Below are 15202 nucleotides of genomic sequence, written 5' to 3' on the forward strand. Positions count from 1 at the left end.
CCATCAGGGATAACAAAATTAGGAACACATATTGGGAATATCTGCTGATTCTCTACCGGAAAGTCAGATTTACCTGACTGTGCCCATGAATGAAGAAGAAGAAGAAGAAAGTCTCCCTCTCAGCAGACTTACATGGAGGAAAGCACCGTGTGCACAGTACTCAATGAAGAGAGGGTGCTGAAGGGTCATTTGATTTCCCTGCAGCTTGGAGCCTGTGTAGGAGGTGTCCCCGGGGCCCTATCGGGGGCCCTACCGCCACTGTGTTGACTGGGCTGGCTGGGCTGTTCCCTCAGTATTGCCAGTGGTCCTGGCTTCACTGCCCACCCTCTGGGGATCTCTACTTCTCTTTCCCACCTCTTAAGAGGCCAGGACTGTAATTGCTCTTTAGCTTTCTTGCAACTTTACCAGGATGCAAAGGCCCAGGACTAGAGCTATGCTGCCTCCACCATTGTCCACTCCACATCACGTGATGCTTGCATTTCAGATCTATCTTATTTCTGTTTTTTAAACGTATGGTTCGTCTCCAGCCTCCAGGCCCCTAGAAGATAAGCTGTATGATAATAGAGACCACATCTGCATTATCAGTGCTATAATAGTGCTTGGGAAATTTTCCGACACTTAATAAGTGGACACACCTGCACCCACATACATGTGTCACAGCCTATAATGTTCCTGTAAGATAGACTTAGGTAGTGGTTTTGTAATTCTTCCCAGAAAATACACTGGGCCCTTTGGAGATGAGAAGAGCAGACTTGAGAATGGTTGAATTTGTTTTCTGTCTCAGAACTTAACCCAAGTTGCAGGGCCCACGTTCTGACAGTGTTTGTGTTCATTGTGTCACATATTTAGGACCGAGGACAGCAGGCCAGTAGGCAGCTTCTGCATAGCTTGAATCCACATTGCTTCATTTACACACATCGTGGAAATGGTCTTCAGGAGGCCTTAGAATTCTGCTCACACATAGTATTGAGATTTCATGTGACTTTTATTTTTGGCCACAAAAAGGGACGTAATCCACGCTGCCGTTAACGCGCCTACTGGTGCCGCGTGTGCTATCCATCTCGCAAAATATAAGACAAGGCCAGAGCTTAAATTAAAATCCTTAGCCTCTTATCTCCTTCCCACAGGAAAGCAAATCTGTGTTGAAAACCGTAAAATTAAGAGGAGAGCAAGGATAGCATAATTTAGCAAAAATTCATGGCACCAGAGCCTGAGCTGTATGGCTGGAGGGACAGGTCAGACATTAAGGAATGCTGCCTGCCAATGCGAGTTCCTAAGGGTGGTGCTCTGGAGACAAGAAAGGCATGCAAAATAGAGAGATCCTTCCAGAAGATCTCTGCAGCGCTGGCGATAACAACCCTAAGAAAATATCTTTGTTGATTAGTTGGCAATTACACTTCTTTTGAGTCTTTCAATCCGAGAGTCAGAGTAGTTATTCTAAACTAGAGTTGAAATGTATTCGTTTTCAAGTTTGGGAAGTAAAGAGGTTTTTTGTCATTCTGCTTTTAAAAATAGTTTGATTTTTGTCCCTGCCTGGCCTGCCTTCTCTAGCATTCTGAGTTCCTTGTATTTCGGAGGCCCCTCTTACATATTTAGTAAATGACATCATTAACACTTGAAAAGCATTAAAGTATTTTTAAGCCTTTGCACATTTATATGCATAGATGTTTGTGTTAATATATGTAGAGAAAAATTGTGTGGCTTTGATAATGGTGCTCTATTTAATAAATGCCAAGGGCTAGATGAGCCGTGCGAAGGTTGCCATTAGAGAGGGCCTGGTAATTATCAAGCAGAAGCATAATTGCCCAGCAATCTACAAAGATACTTTTTTTTAGGGTTGTTATAGTAAGCACTGTAGAAATCCTATCATTGTCCAAAAAAAAAAAAGTGTGACTTTTTACCTTTACTGTTTTGGGCCACATGAGTTTCTTTGGGGCGGGGGTTGTAATGACAGTGTAAAGAGCATTAAGCATCACCAGGATTGTTGTTGGTCATTTTGTGTTGAATCAGATACTTCTGGTGCTTCATTGGTAAAAAGCGTCAAATTAAAAGTGTGCACCGTAAGTGTACCCCATATGAAAGTGTATTGTGGAGTCCCTCAGCCATCGAGACATGGCTGTACATTTGAACAGTTCACATCGGGACACAGGTCAGCCCACTTCCTCGATTTCTTTTTAATATGATTATTTACTTCTTGAGAAACTCCTTTCACATTAATCTTAGCCTGGCATAGCCCAGTAAAATGTCACTAGTTCAAACTAATTACGGTGAAGGCATGCCTGAGCTGGTGAGTTCGTTATGCTCCCTTTCTCTGAACTCTTGGGCTGCTCATCATTGTTGTTTCTAGCCGCACATCCTCCTGGGGGATGCTTTAATTAGTAGATGGTTAAAAATCAGAGCCACCTTTTACATGTGTGTGATTGTGTTACAGTCCCCTTCTTTGGGGGAGTGGGGAGGGATTTTGTTTTTGTTTTGTTTTTTCCTTTCATTGTTGTTATTTGTGAATAAAATTGTATGCACTTACCGTATGTAACATGGTTTGAAGTGGAATTATATGAATTACTTTATGAAGGTTAATATTGGTGAAATTATTTAGGCCACTCCACGTAGTTAAAAGGGAGGTTTATTTTGTGGGGTAACTTACAAATGAAGGGATAGGTTGTAGGGTCTGGCAAAGGTATGGCGCAGTCCGGCGGTGTTCTCTGGAGAACTCTGCTCGATCCACCTCCAGCGTCCAGGGTCCCAGAACCAAGAGAGCGCTCTCCTCTTGATCCTGGGTCTTCAGCTTCCTCTCTCAGCCCCGCCTTGTGGGCGTGACCATTACCGAAGCCTCAGTGGGGGTTGGAACTTCCAGGCCAAGGCTGGGATGGCTACTCACTACATGTTAACTCACCTGGTTTTCAAGAGGACAGTGTGTTAAGGATGGGACATGGTGGCACATACTGCTAAGTCTGACACTGGGGAGCCTGATGCAAGAGACTCTACATAGTAAGACCTTCCTTCCCTCCCATCTGTCTGTCCTCCCCATCTTCCTCTTTGCACACACACACACACACACACACACACACACACACACACACACGTATGCATGCACTAATACGTTATATTGTTAACTAGCTAAAGTTTCTTTTAAAATGGTCGTCCTAATGTTCAGCCTGTTTGAAGTCATTACCCTACTGATTCATTTAGTAAGCACTTTCTTGAACACACCAAACTTTATTTATTTGTTTGTTTGTTTTTGAGATACATCTTACTATGTAACCCTAGCTGGCCTGGAAGTTGCTCTGTAGACCAGACTGGCTTCAACTCACAGAGACCTACCTGCCTCTGCCTCCTCAAGGCTGGGATAAAAGACAAGCCCCACCACACCTGGCTTGAGGGGAAGGATGACTTTTAAGTTTGCCACAATCAAAATAATCACAGATTTTATAAATGCCATGCAAATATGAATCTTTTTTTAAAGATTTATTTATTTATTATGTATACAGCATGTATGACTGCAGGCCAGAAGAGGGCACCAGCTCTCGTTACAGATATGGTTGTGAGCCACCATGCAGTTGCTGGGAATTGAACTCAGGACCTCTGGAAGAGCAGCCAGTGCTTTTAACCTCTGAGCCATCTCTCCAGCCCCCGGGATTTGAATCTTTTTTTTTTTTTTTTTTAATGTACTGTTATATTGTTTGTGGCTTCCAAATTCAATAAAATTTGTAAGTTGGATCTGGTGATGTAAGCTACCTGGGAGACTGAAACAGGAAGATTGTCATGAGTTCAAACCCAGACAGGGTAACTTTCTGAAGCCCTGTCTCAGATTTAAACAGCATGTGCAAAGCCCTAGTTGGATCCCCAGTACAAAAGAACAAAGTTTCCTTGTAAAACACACACACACACACACACACACTGTACGCACAGTGTAGTCAGTGTGTCTGTATGCCTGTGCAGGCAGGTACACTTGCCTCCACAGGCACACACTGGGTCAATGTTGGGGGTCTTCTCTCACTCCCCATCTCATCTTTGAGACAAAGCTTTTCAGTGAACGTGGAGCTCATCATTTTGGCTGGACTGGTGGGCTATCTCCTTTCCCCCAATGCCAGAACTGCAGGCGCGCTCCGCCACACCAGGGTTTTTATGATGAACCAAACTCAGGAGGATGTCATGCTGACCCAGCAAGCAGCTTGGCCCACTGAGCCATCTCAGCCCTGCTGTTGTTCATTTGTTTGTTTTTAAAATGAGGCTTCTCTGTAGCCCAGGCTAGCCTCCCACACTCGTTCCTTCCTTTCGAGTGCTAGGGTTACAGGCATAGTGTCCTGCTGAAGTATGTGAAAATGTACAATGTTAGTAATTTAAAGTGTTCTTTCAGACTGTTATTTTTATGTTGTGAAATTAAACGTGAGACTGTGGATTCTCGTGGAAGCCGGAGGAGCATCAGACGACTGGGTAGCAGCTAAAGCAAGTGGGGTCACATCAGACAAAGCTGCAAGACATGAAGAAGAGAGCATAGTTCTGAAAGATGTGCTAAGGCATCATGGACTTGTAAATTATAAGTCTCTGCTGACGAAGTTGTTTAAGTCAGCAACATTTCATCGCTAATTTGTTCAAAGGAGAGTTTTTTCCTTGAATGGTCTTTTACAGCTGGACACAGGTAATGAGTGGAGAGCTTGTAGATCACAACTCTGCTCTAGCAGCTCTTTCGCAAACAGAAAGTAGGGAGGGGAGGAGAAGGAAGTGTGAACGTGTGTGTCCAGAGGTTCAGGTCCTGCAAAGCACGGGGAAGCCAGATAACCTGTGCAGGCCACTGGTGAGGTCACCATCAGCCTCTTTGTGGGGTAGTCTTGTCCTTAAAACTGTTTGCCATAGAAATGCTGGCAGCTGGTCAGGACTGCGTGGCTCTTGTGTCCCTTTTGGACTGCTCCTGTGTGACCTCTCCTCTTGGGGAGAGGAGACGAGAGTCGGGAGGCCGTACTAACATTGGCCTTGTGGTTACTTTGCAGTCCAATAAAGTTCCGGTGGTGCAGCCATCTCACGCGGTCCACCCTCTCACCCCCCTCATCACTTACAGTGACGAGCACTTTTCTCCAGGATCACACCCGTCACACATCCCATCAGATGTCAACTCCAAGCAAGGTAAGCACGTCTGGCCCGCAATCATGTCTCCTGAGCCCTGGTGCCACTGCCCAGTGTGAGTCAGAAATGCACTTGAAGATACAGGCAGCTGGGTGGCAGTTCTTCAGAAACCCGTGAAAATGTGTTGTTGCTTTAATTTTTTCACCAAAAGAAAACAACCCAAACCAAAAACAATAAAACAGAAGTGGAACACCATCATGTCCCAAGTGACGGATCTGAAAAAGCCTTTGATCCACAAGACAAACCAGGAGATGGTACAAATGGACTAAAGCTCCATTCGCTGCCAAATGCTGAAGTATCTACAGGGGTATTTTTCAAGCCCTCCTCATGCCCACCGAATATGCGAGCCCCAAATTCAATCCGTTTTCTCTATCATTTATCCTTTATCATAAACTGTGGCCATAACTCTTGCAGTTGGAGAAGGAACAGCACAGCTAGCCAGGATTTCTCTTTCCTATTTCACAGATGGACATGGGGTCCATATATCCTAGGCAGAGAACATAAAGCCAAAAATCTCATCATGCACTCAGTTGAAAATGTATAAAATTATTCATCTCTGGAGTTTCCCATTTAATAATCACAAAGCCAGCATACTGTTCTGCATGGTGAGTCTGAGTATCTTTGGCTGTCTCCAGCCATCATGTAAGCTGTCTAGTGTGGCTCATAATCTCACAGCAGGTCTGAGCTGGAATACACATCTGCAGACTCTGCCAATATGAGTGAAAAGAGATTGGAGATTTAGAAGTCTTGGCTATCATTTGTTTAATCTTATAATGAGAAAACACACACACACACACACACACACACACACACACACACACACACACACCAGGTATGGTGGCGCACACCTTTAATCCCCCAGCACTTGGGAGGCAGAGGCAGGTGGATCTCTGTGAGTTTGAGCTGGGCCTGGTCTACAAGAGCAAGTTCCAAGACAGCTAGGGCTACCCAGAGAAACTCTGTTTTGAAAAAACCAAATCAAAACAAAAAACCCAACACATTGCTTTTGAGTGGTTTTTCTCTGAAAAAGTCTAGGACAGGTGAAATTGGAACAACAGTTTATAACCTGCTAAACATATTTATGACTCCCTGGTTGTTTACCTTCCCCCTTGCTTTGTGTAATCCTAATTTATCACTTCTCTGGGTGTGTTTAAAGAAGGGCCCAGTGGGGTGAGCAGCTAGTTCTCTGCTTTCTTTAGTCCCTGTTTCCCTTTTTAAATTTTGTGATTTTTACAGTGTATTCCATACACGCTTTCTAGCTGTTTTAATGTGGGTATACTGGTTTTAATTACATGTTTGTCCTGGGCTTCAGGCACTCATCTTCAGGTACCTCAGGGGATATGTAAACTGTGGTTTGAAGGTGCTCATTTACATACTATTGAGTTTATATGATACCATTTGCATACTTTGCCCCCCCCCCTCAACCTGAACTAACTCATCTGTTGCTTTATTCTTTTGGCTTCCTCAGTGTATATCATGTACCCCAACTAGAGACCAGAGTCACTGATGTCGATGTTCCCATAGGCTAGTCAGCTTTATCTGGGGTGGGAGGGGATAACAACATCATGTCAATACAGGAGCCCTAGTCAGAAATACCCAGAAAATAGAAACTATCTTTGGAAACCCTTCCATTCATAAGGAGTAAAATCCACATTTCTAATGTTCTAAGTGGGTCTGGCTGTCTTTGTGGGGCTAGGGGTAGTTTGTTTTTAACTTGAACCTCCCAGAAGACCCAGAGATTTGAGGATTTGGGGCTCTTAGGGTAAGGGAGCCAGCAACAAGTAGACAAACTTCCCAAAGATCCTGAGGCATGAACTTCAGACTACCCCTGCCCTTTCTGAGAAACAAGAAAAACATCCTAGGAAACAAATTTGGGGAGCCACTGGGGTGGTATCAAAGGAAATTAGCATGTCCAACAAAATTGGGGGGGATTAAAGGAGATTTAAAGTGATTCTGAAAACAGCAAAATGTACAGTGACCTGAGGCGAGCTGTATTGACTGTGCCTTGAAGACTATTTTCCTCTCTGCTGCTTTGTAAAGGAACTGAGCGGTGGTTTGTCTAAATACACAAGTAATACCAACATTGAAGGGAGCACACGAGTCCTTCTCTCATGCTCAAGTCTTCCAGTATCTTAATTCCACGTGAAGTCCATGGGCATGTCAAGTATTGAAAGAGCCTCTCTCATGTGCTCATCTATTTCCACTTATTGATGATGTGTTTAGTCACCGACTGGTGACTCTTGGTAAGTACTTCTGCCCTATATGGCAATGATCTTTTGAAGCTGTGGACATCTATGTGTAGTCAGTTTCCTAGAGCTTCTCAGAAACGCCCCTCCCAGGACATGAGATTTCATATTTTACGTATGGTGTATTTGTCTTGTCAATTCTGTTTCCTCCTCTACCTAAGGTAAGGTCTAGCAAGGGATGTCATCTGGGACTAGCATTAGGTGGGGGGTCACAGTTACAGGACACTCAGCTCCCAGGAGAGCTCAAGCATGAGAGACAATCTGGTGGCGTTCTCCTTTGCTGGAGAAGACAGCTAATCCAGAACAGTGTGACCTTGGAGCCCAGAGGACTGGAGCTGATGAGGAGCTTACAGGCAGCTGAAATGGAGAACAAATGAATCATATCAAGTGTGACCACTAGAGGCTGAAGAGGATTCCTAATTAATCTTTGATCCTCTGAGGTATCACATTTCCCACATCTATGTGTCCATAAGGGAACCAATGAAAATGGCAATTTCCCTAATCTTTGAGCCTCGTGGCAGCCTGTCTTCTCGTGAAGGGCTGTCATTTTCCACCCTACACGAAAACACTGGTCTACCATTTTCTTCAAGTGAAATAATGAAGGCAGACTAAATTATCCAAAGACTGCTCGGAGGGCGGATTTCCTGGCGGCGTATTCATTCCCGCATGGATTCCTTCAGTCACAGCGGCCTGTCTGAAGACCCTGTTTCCCAGGTGTCAAAAGAAAGCCTCACTTCCGTTCACCAGGCCCGATGGGCAGTTTCTGTACTGTAAATGGCATGAAGCATTGTACAGCCTTTCTCCTGCTCTTCCGCATGCTTGTCCCCTGAATGTAAACACCATGCTTTTCCGTTCCTTTTAACAGGCATGTCCAGACACCCTCCAGCTCCTGAAATCCCCACCTTCTACCCCCTGTCTCCGGGTGCCGTTGGGCAGATCACCCCACCCCTCGGCTGGTAAGAGCATTCCTGCAACCTTGGGTTGAGTGTTGGCACACGTGCCCTCCCCTTTCCATTCATGGGAGTGAGCTCCGCGCGTGGTTGCACTTGGGGAATGGAGGAGATTTCACAGCAACAGGCAAGGTGCTAACTTTATTTCATTTCAATTTGAAAGATTAAAAAAACACACAGAGAGACTTTGAAATGGATTGACTCCGTCCACTAATTTGTGTAGAAAATGACTTCATAGCATTCGCTTTGAAGCTTATAGTTTTATGGATTCCATTTGCGGCTTTGGGCATTTGCTATGCCCTACGAGTCTGAGACTCAGTGGCTTTTCTCTCCTACGTTCTCTTTAAGAACTCATGTTTTTGAACCGTGAACTTAGACTTACTTGCTGGACGGCTACTTTTGCTTCTAAGTGACCAGGCAAATGACACAGGGCTGCTAAAGCGAGATGAACAGGGCACTAGCATCTTCCGAATGTTAATAAGCAAGCACCCAAGCTCACCCCAGGCGGCCAAGTAAGAACTTAGGTGCTTTGGTTTCCTTCAGACTTCAAGTGCCCCTGTTTCCCTTTGTGACGGTTATTTCTGGAAACACTCCAAATGCTGCTGCCCGGTCACTTTTTTTAAATTATGAAGATAAAGGGAGTGGCTGGTGAGAAGGGTGTGGTCCCTCCTTCCCTCCTCAATGCCCCCTCGTTGAGATGGTGCTGCAGCTGTGCAGACCCCTCTCCCTGTTCTCTAGTCAGCCTACTACCTCCACAGCACCCATATCATGGCCCTGTCTGCACACCCGGACGTTCTGACATTTTCTCCCGCAAGGCCAGGTCTCTCCCTCCCTCTCCCTTTAGCGTTAAGTCTCTCACTCCATGAGTTTGGTGGATTATGTGTGTACGCCCAGCCCTAGCTCAGTTTGACTGCCTGAACTCAGCCACTCAGGAGCAACGTGCCTAGGCCATCACTGGTGGCTGGAAATAGCCACCGGAAAAGAAAAAGTGGGGTTTGCGAGGAGAGAGGGGGAGAGGGACCTCTTGGGGAGCAGAACAGTAATTGCAATGGATCAGTCTTTGATTTCTTCACTCTAACAGGGGTGTATCACTGGGGAGGGGTCTCCGAAATGTTTATTTATTTTTATGGAAATAGAACAGTTGGTGCCCTTTCTATTTCTAAATTCTCAAAGGTTTGGATGAAGAGTTGGTTAAGCTGCTTCTCCGAAGGCATAGCTTACTATTCTGTGGGCTGCCTTATATTAAATACGCATCTTTTAAGTCCTACTCTGCATTAAAGGTGCCGGGTGAGGGAAAAGGATAAAGAAGCATTGATGGGCTAGCTTGGGTTCAGAGCCGAGGGAGGGAGAGTCTTCTTCAAGGCACATGCTGCTTTGATGGAGGGAATGTGGGAGGGTAAGGGAGGAAGATGATCATACGGAAAAGGGCTGCCCCCACCCCCACCCCTAGCCCCCTCCCCGCTGCCTCCAATGCCCCTGTCACCAAACTCCTCCTGCTAGCTGGTAACTGGTGTTGTGTCATTGATGGGTTCCTCTCTTCTGTGACCTCAGGCAAGGTCAGCCTGTATATCCCATCACGGGTGGATTCAGGCAACCCTACCCATCCTCACTGTCAGGCGACACTTCCATGTCCAGGTAGGTGGAGGTGGACCGGCCAGGTTGCTCCCCTGCTTGCGCTGTGCGCACCCCGCCCCGCTTGCCTCTGGGCTGGCTGGCTAGGAGCGCCTAACCCAGCCCCCCTGCGTGTGTCCCTGCAGTGTGCCTGGCTCCCACACTAGGTGTCACAATGACTCCGAGGCACCGGCGTGCTAGGAAACATTGCAACTCCAGGATTCGTGGCCACCTGCCTGTGGTATCCCCAAAGTAGATGTTAGAAGAACTTGTTGGATTTAGATGGGGGGGTGGAAGCTGTGGTCTGAGAGAGGACCAGGAAAGGAGTTGGATCTCAGTTCTGCCACTGCTTCCTCTGTGGAAACATAAATCCGTCTAGTGTGGCAGTACTTGAAAACACGCTGTAGTCAAGACCCTTCCTCAACTGGCCCTTGGCTTTTGAGGGGAGAGAGGACAGTAGGCACAGCTGCCCAGCTATGATGGTGGGATGTACATCCTAGTGTGTGAATCAGGCCCTGTGTGGACATGTTTCTGCAAGCGAAGCCCTCTGGGGCTGCTCTGTGTGGCGCTTCTGCTTCTGGAAGGGATGCCTTCTGTGTGTCTGATGTACCTGATGCACACACAGCTTTGTGCTGTATTATCTGTGTGTCCCATGTGGCTTTCCTGAGGAAGCTAGTGTCACTGTGCTGGAAGTCTAATGGTGAGCTATTAACTGGTTGTCAATCTGTCTTTTTTTTTTTTTTTTTTTTTTTAATGTGGGTTTGATGTTTATAGTTTGTGTGGTAAATTTCAGCTTCAAAATATATATATTCTTTGTTCAGTGAAATATAAACCCAAATGGCTAGGTTGGTTAATTGTCTCCCTTTCTCTGATCTTGAACACTGAGAACTGAAGACAAAGATTGTGTCCCTCACAGGGACACAAAACATCAAGCATCAGGTGTCTTTAAATTCAGCGAGGCATCATCACTTGGTCAAATATTTGTATTTTTGTCTCCTTAATAAGGAAGAAGTTTGTTTCTGAAATACTAGACACCCTAGTGGACATCCTTTTCTCCTTTCCCAATGAGAGGTTGATTGTACAAGCTTTAGTAAAAACCAAAGAATGTTTTTCTTGTGAAATTAAGCTTTTACTATAAAGCTGATCAGAAAGAAAAAAAAAAAAAAAAAACTAAGGCATATCCAGTTTTACTCAGTGTTTACTGAGTTATGTTAGCAAACATCTGGAACATTATTTTTTTCTAGCAGGGGAGGTTCCTTCCTTTGCCATAGCTGGTGGTAGACAGGTTAATGTTTTGAATGCTACATATTATTGCCCTGGAGAAAGGCATTAGCAGGTGGAGATTCTGCCCTGATGCAGAATCATGTACCTCCTGATGACTTAACCCTTGCTTGCCCTTAACTCCAGAACCGCCTCTTCCGAAGGCCCTGTCTCCCAAACTTCACCGCTGTGTAGAAGGTCATTTTGGACAATGCGAATGAAATCCTGATAAGTGAGGGGCTGAGAGGGCTCTTCCTGCTCATCTGTCAGTTGTTCCCTTCTGACGTTAACGCAACAGTCAGCAATATGGGAACACTTCCTGTTCGATTTTGAAATGTGATAACTGGTTGAATCTTAATAGAGGGTCATGTTTCGATCAATTCCTCTCATTGAAATTTTTGTTGGAAAGTTGCTTTGTAAGAAAACAGATTCAGCTTCCCCTGATCTTGTGCCTGCTGCCCTCCTGAGAAAGAATGCCAGTTGAAAAACTCCAGGGAATAATTATATTTTCCAGCTGAATACAGAAAGGAAACACTTGTTATTCTGCCTTAGAGTTAATACTCAGGTGTGTGCACATACATCGTCACTCACAGCCAATGGCAGTTGGTGAGTGGCCTTCTAATTCTGCCTAGGTTTGGCCGTCACGGCAGCAGTGCGTACTGTTCTCTCTCCATATAGGTTTTCCCATCATATGATTCCTGGTCCTCCTGGCCCCCACACAACGGGCATCCCTCATCCAGCTATTGTAACGCCTCAGGTCAAACAGGAGCACCCCCACACTGACAGCGACCTAATGCACGTGTAAGTAGGGCACCCCACCCCCCCCCCCCCACATAACCCCCACCCCCACCCCTGCGCACCTCGGGTTTCTGAGCCACCTCTTCTGTTGTGAAATTCCATGTAGCTCAGCTTGGAAGGCTCTGTCCCTGAGAACGGGGACTTGATTCTGATTCTGGAAAGGGCACACAATTGACAGTTCATGGACACTCACCATCCTGTGAACCCCAAGCAGTGTTCTGGATGTAGCTGGGAGGGATCATGTGCTGTAGACCACTTCCCACACCAGACTTTCCTTTAATGAAGTGAAACAGAGTGCCAGGTTCAGTGCACATCGTTCTGGAAATTCAGTTACCCAGGTTAGAGTCCTCAGCAGCACAGAATTCAAGAAAAAGTGGTCATTGGCATCAAATTCCCTGTTGGGCCAGCCTTGGTTCAAACTTTCTGAGCCGGTCTATATTACGTTGTCCTGGAGGAATAAGAAATGATGCCTCTATAGTCTGTGGATGAGAAGGGTGGGGGCAAGCAATGCATGGTAGCCCATAAAGATCCTGAAAATGCATTCAAAGGAAATACATATTTGTTTAGTTAAGAGAGTCACAATGTCACTGGGGCTAGGGAGCCAGGTCAGTTGTAAAGAGCTTGTCTTGCATGATTGAGGACTTGAGTGTGTTCCCAGTAGCCATGTCAAAAAGCCAGGTGTGGTGGCACATGCCTATAATCCCAGCACTGGGGAGGCAGAGACAAAAGGGACCCTGAGGCTGGTGTGGCTCCAGGCCAGTGAAAGACCCTTTCTAAACAAACCAACAACCATGATGGGTGTCAACTGAGGATCAACACCCATGGCCGACCTCTGATACACACACACGCACACGCACGCACACACACACACACACACACACCCTCTCGGGGTGGAGGGGTTGGGGGTGACCACTTGCTTTTCAAAGTGTCCTTCAATCCCTATTCCCCCAAAGTGAACATCCACTGCGGTGGAATAGGAATGATCACCAGTAGTTTGCGTCCAGCTTCTTTGGCGGTGACCAAGGGCCTCAACTCTGGGGCCCCGGTTGGAGCTTTCTCAGAGCGAAGGAAGCGTATTCACCGTCACTGTGTAAATGAAGAGATCCTGTGGTTTGGTTGTGTGCAACTTGGGTTTTCCTCATGTGAGCTCCATGCTGTTCTTCCATGTTGACGGGTGTCCCCTGAGGGCTTGCAGAGAACTGGGAGGGTCGCCCTCACACTGAGTTTGGCAGTGCAAACGGACCTTCTCTCCCATCTCTTCCTCTTGCCCCTTCCCTACCCACCGCCACCTTTAGGAAGCCTCAGCATGAACAGAGAAAGGAGCAGGAGCCAAAAAGACCTCACATTAAGAAACCTCTGAACGCTTTCATGTTATACATGAAAGAAATGAGAGCGAACGTCGTGGCCGAGTGCACGCTGAAGGAGAGTGCGGCCATCAACCAGATCCTGGGCAGAAGGGTGAGTGACAGGGTGTGTGTGGATAATGCTTACGGCTGCCGTAGCATGGCCTCATTAGAGCATGCTGAGGTTTAGTTCCATGTCGGGTGGTATGTGTGTGCACGTGTGTTTCTGGGAAGTAGGGCACAAGGTACAATGACAGGGTGTGTGGTAAACAAGTTTGGCTATACCTGGAACATAGGGAACTTCCTGGAACTGATAACAGCTTTTAGCATATTCTTTAATCAGTATTTATCAAGTGTCTTTCTTTGTCTGTGGTGATGCTTGGTGACAGTCACCGAACAAAACAGCCACGGCCCTTGCCTTCTTGGAGTATGATGTTTTGAGACCAGATGCAGATGTTAGCCAAAAATAAAAAAATAAATAAGATGGAACTAGAATTTGTAGTAAATACTGTGGGGGTAATTAGCAAGATTTTCTAAGAGAACGTCAGGGGCCAGCAAACGCCCTTCTGAGGACGGTGCCCTTCCGATGAGACCTGAGGGACACAGCTGCTGGGGGAGATTTCCCCAAGTGGAGGAGTGTAGGGAGAGGGGTGAGGGCTGGCAGCAGGGTCTCCAAACCCACAGAAGGAGCTTCAGTAAGGCTTCTGGGAGACCAGCCCAGAGAGAGGAAGCCACACCTTCCCCAGCAGAAGCAGAGCTGCTGTGCTCTGAGACGCTAAGACCTTAGGGGCCAGAGAAGTCATGTTTCTAGAGAGGCGTTCTACAGCTTAAAGCCCCCCCACGTGCTGTGTTTCTGGGTCATCCTCCCTGGGATCCCTCCGTTAGCCCCTGCTGTTGCATTTTTCTTAGCCTTTGCTGTATATGGAGGTCCTAGACTACAGCCAGGTTAATGGGAACTCTTAAAATTCCTTCTCCAACAGCTGTCCAAAAGACTAGCCCTTCCGGCTAGTGCTTTCCCATGGGATTGAAAAGGTCTTCTTAGCTTGATATCTGTAGAGTGGTAGGGTAAACTCAAATTCATCTAATCCAAAAGCTACATTTTTACTGACACACATTACAATTCACTAGGAATGCTTCAGTTTTTTGGTTTTTTGTTTTGTTTTGTTTTTAAATGTTTTTTTAAAAGATTTATTTATTTATTATGTTACATACAAAAGTGTGTGCCAGATCTCATTATAGATGGTTGTAAGCCACCATGTGGGTGCTGGGAATTGAACTCAGGACCTCTGGAAGAGCAGTCGGTGCTCTTAACCTCTGAGCCATCTCTCCAGCCCGGAATGCTTCGTTTTTATGTACCAGTGCTCACCATGTGTGTGTAGTAGCTTTTCAGTTTATGGCCCTGTATATGTGTTTGGGCTTTTTTTTTTTTAAAAGTTCAAATGAGGTGAGGAGGCTCTAACCAACCCCTGGGAAGCATGAAGAGGATTGTGTGTTAGCTGCCATTGATGACGCTTCCCTGTGCTCCCAACTCAATCCATTGGAACATTCATAGAGACATTCAGGAGGCTGGCAGCCAACACAGAATACAGAAGCAGGCCTCGAGTTATGGATTCCCACTGGAGAGCCTCACTCAACCCATTGCCCCCTCCAATCTGTGAGACACAGAGCTCTCGAGACGGGACACAGTGGCAGACTATAGTCTTCGGTGTTCCTTGTGCAAAGTCCTATCTGCCTATGGACTGTTAAACACTTAATAATGATAATTACAGTGGTTCCCAAGCCAGATCTCAGTGGAGGAACGATTCCATCAGCTTCCAAGGGCTCCACCTTAAAAGCCTAAAGGCTGGTAACCACTTTCTCCGACTTTCTAAAT

At 46.1% G+C, this 15202-nt stretch overlaps 1 protein-coding gene across 4 annotated transcripts in view; it reads left to right on the plus strand.

The window, feature by feature from the left end:
- Lef1 (lymphoid enhancer binding factor 1) overlaps positions 1–15202 on the plus strand; it is a 112705-nt gene that overhangs the window by 71650 nt on the left and 25853 nt on the right. For all 4 annotated transcript variants that reach the window (XM_036191230.1, XM_036191231.1, XM_036191233.1 and 1 more), the window contains exons 4-8: positions 4989–5121; positions 8233–8323; positions 9869–9952; positions 11867–11989; positions 13282–13444. In XM_036191230.1, coding sequence (XP_036047123.1) covers positions 4989–5121; positions 8233–8323; positions 9869–9952; positions 11867–11989; positions 13282–13444 — 594 coding nt within the window. The remainder of the gene's footprint in view (positions 1–4988; positions 5122–8232; positions 8324–9868; positions 9953–11866; positions 11990–13281; positions 13445–15202) is intronic.

The sequence above is a fragment of the Onychomys torridus genome, chromosome 6 (genome assembly GCF_903995425.1).
Source record: "Onychomys torridus chromosome 6, mOncTor1.1, whole genome shotgun sequence".
Taxonomy (NCBI): Eukaryota; Metazoa; Chordata; class Mammalia; order Rodentia; family Cricetidae; genus Onychomys; species Onychomys torridus.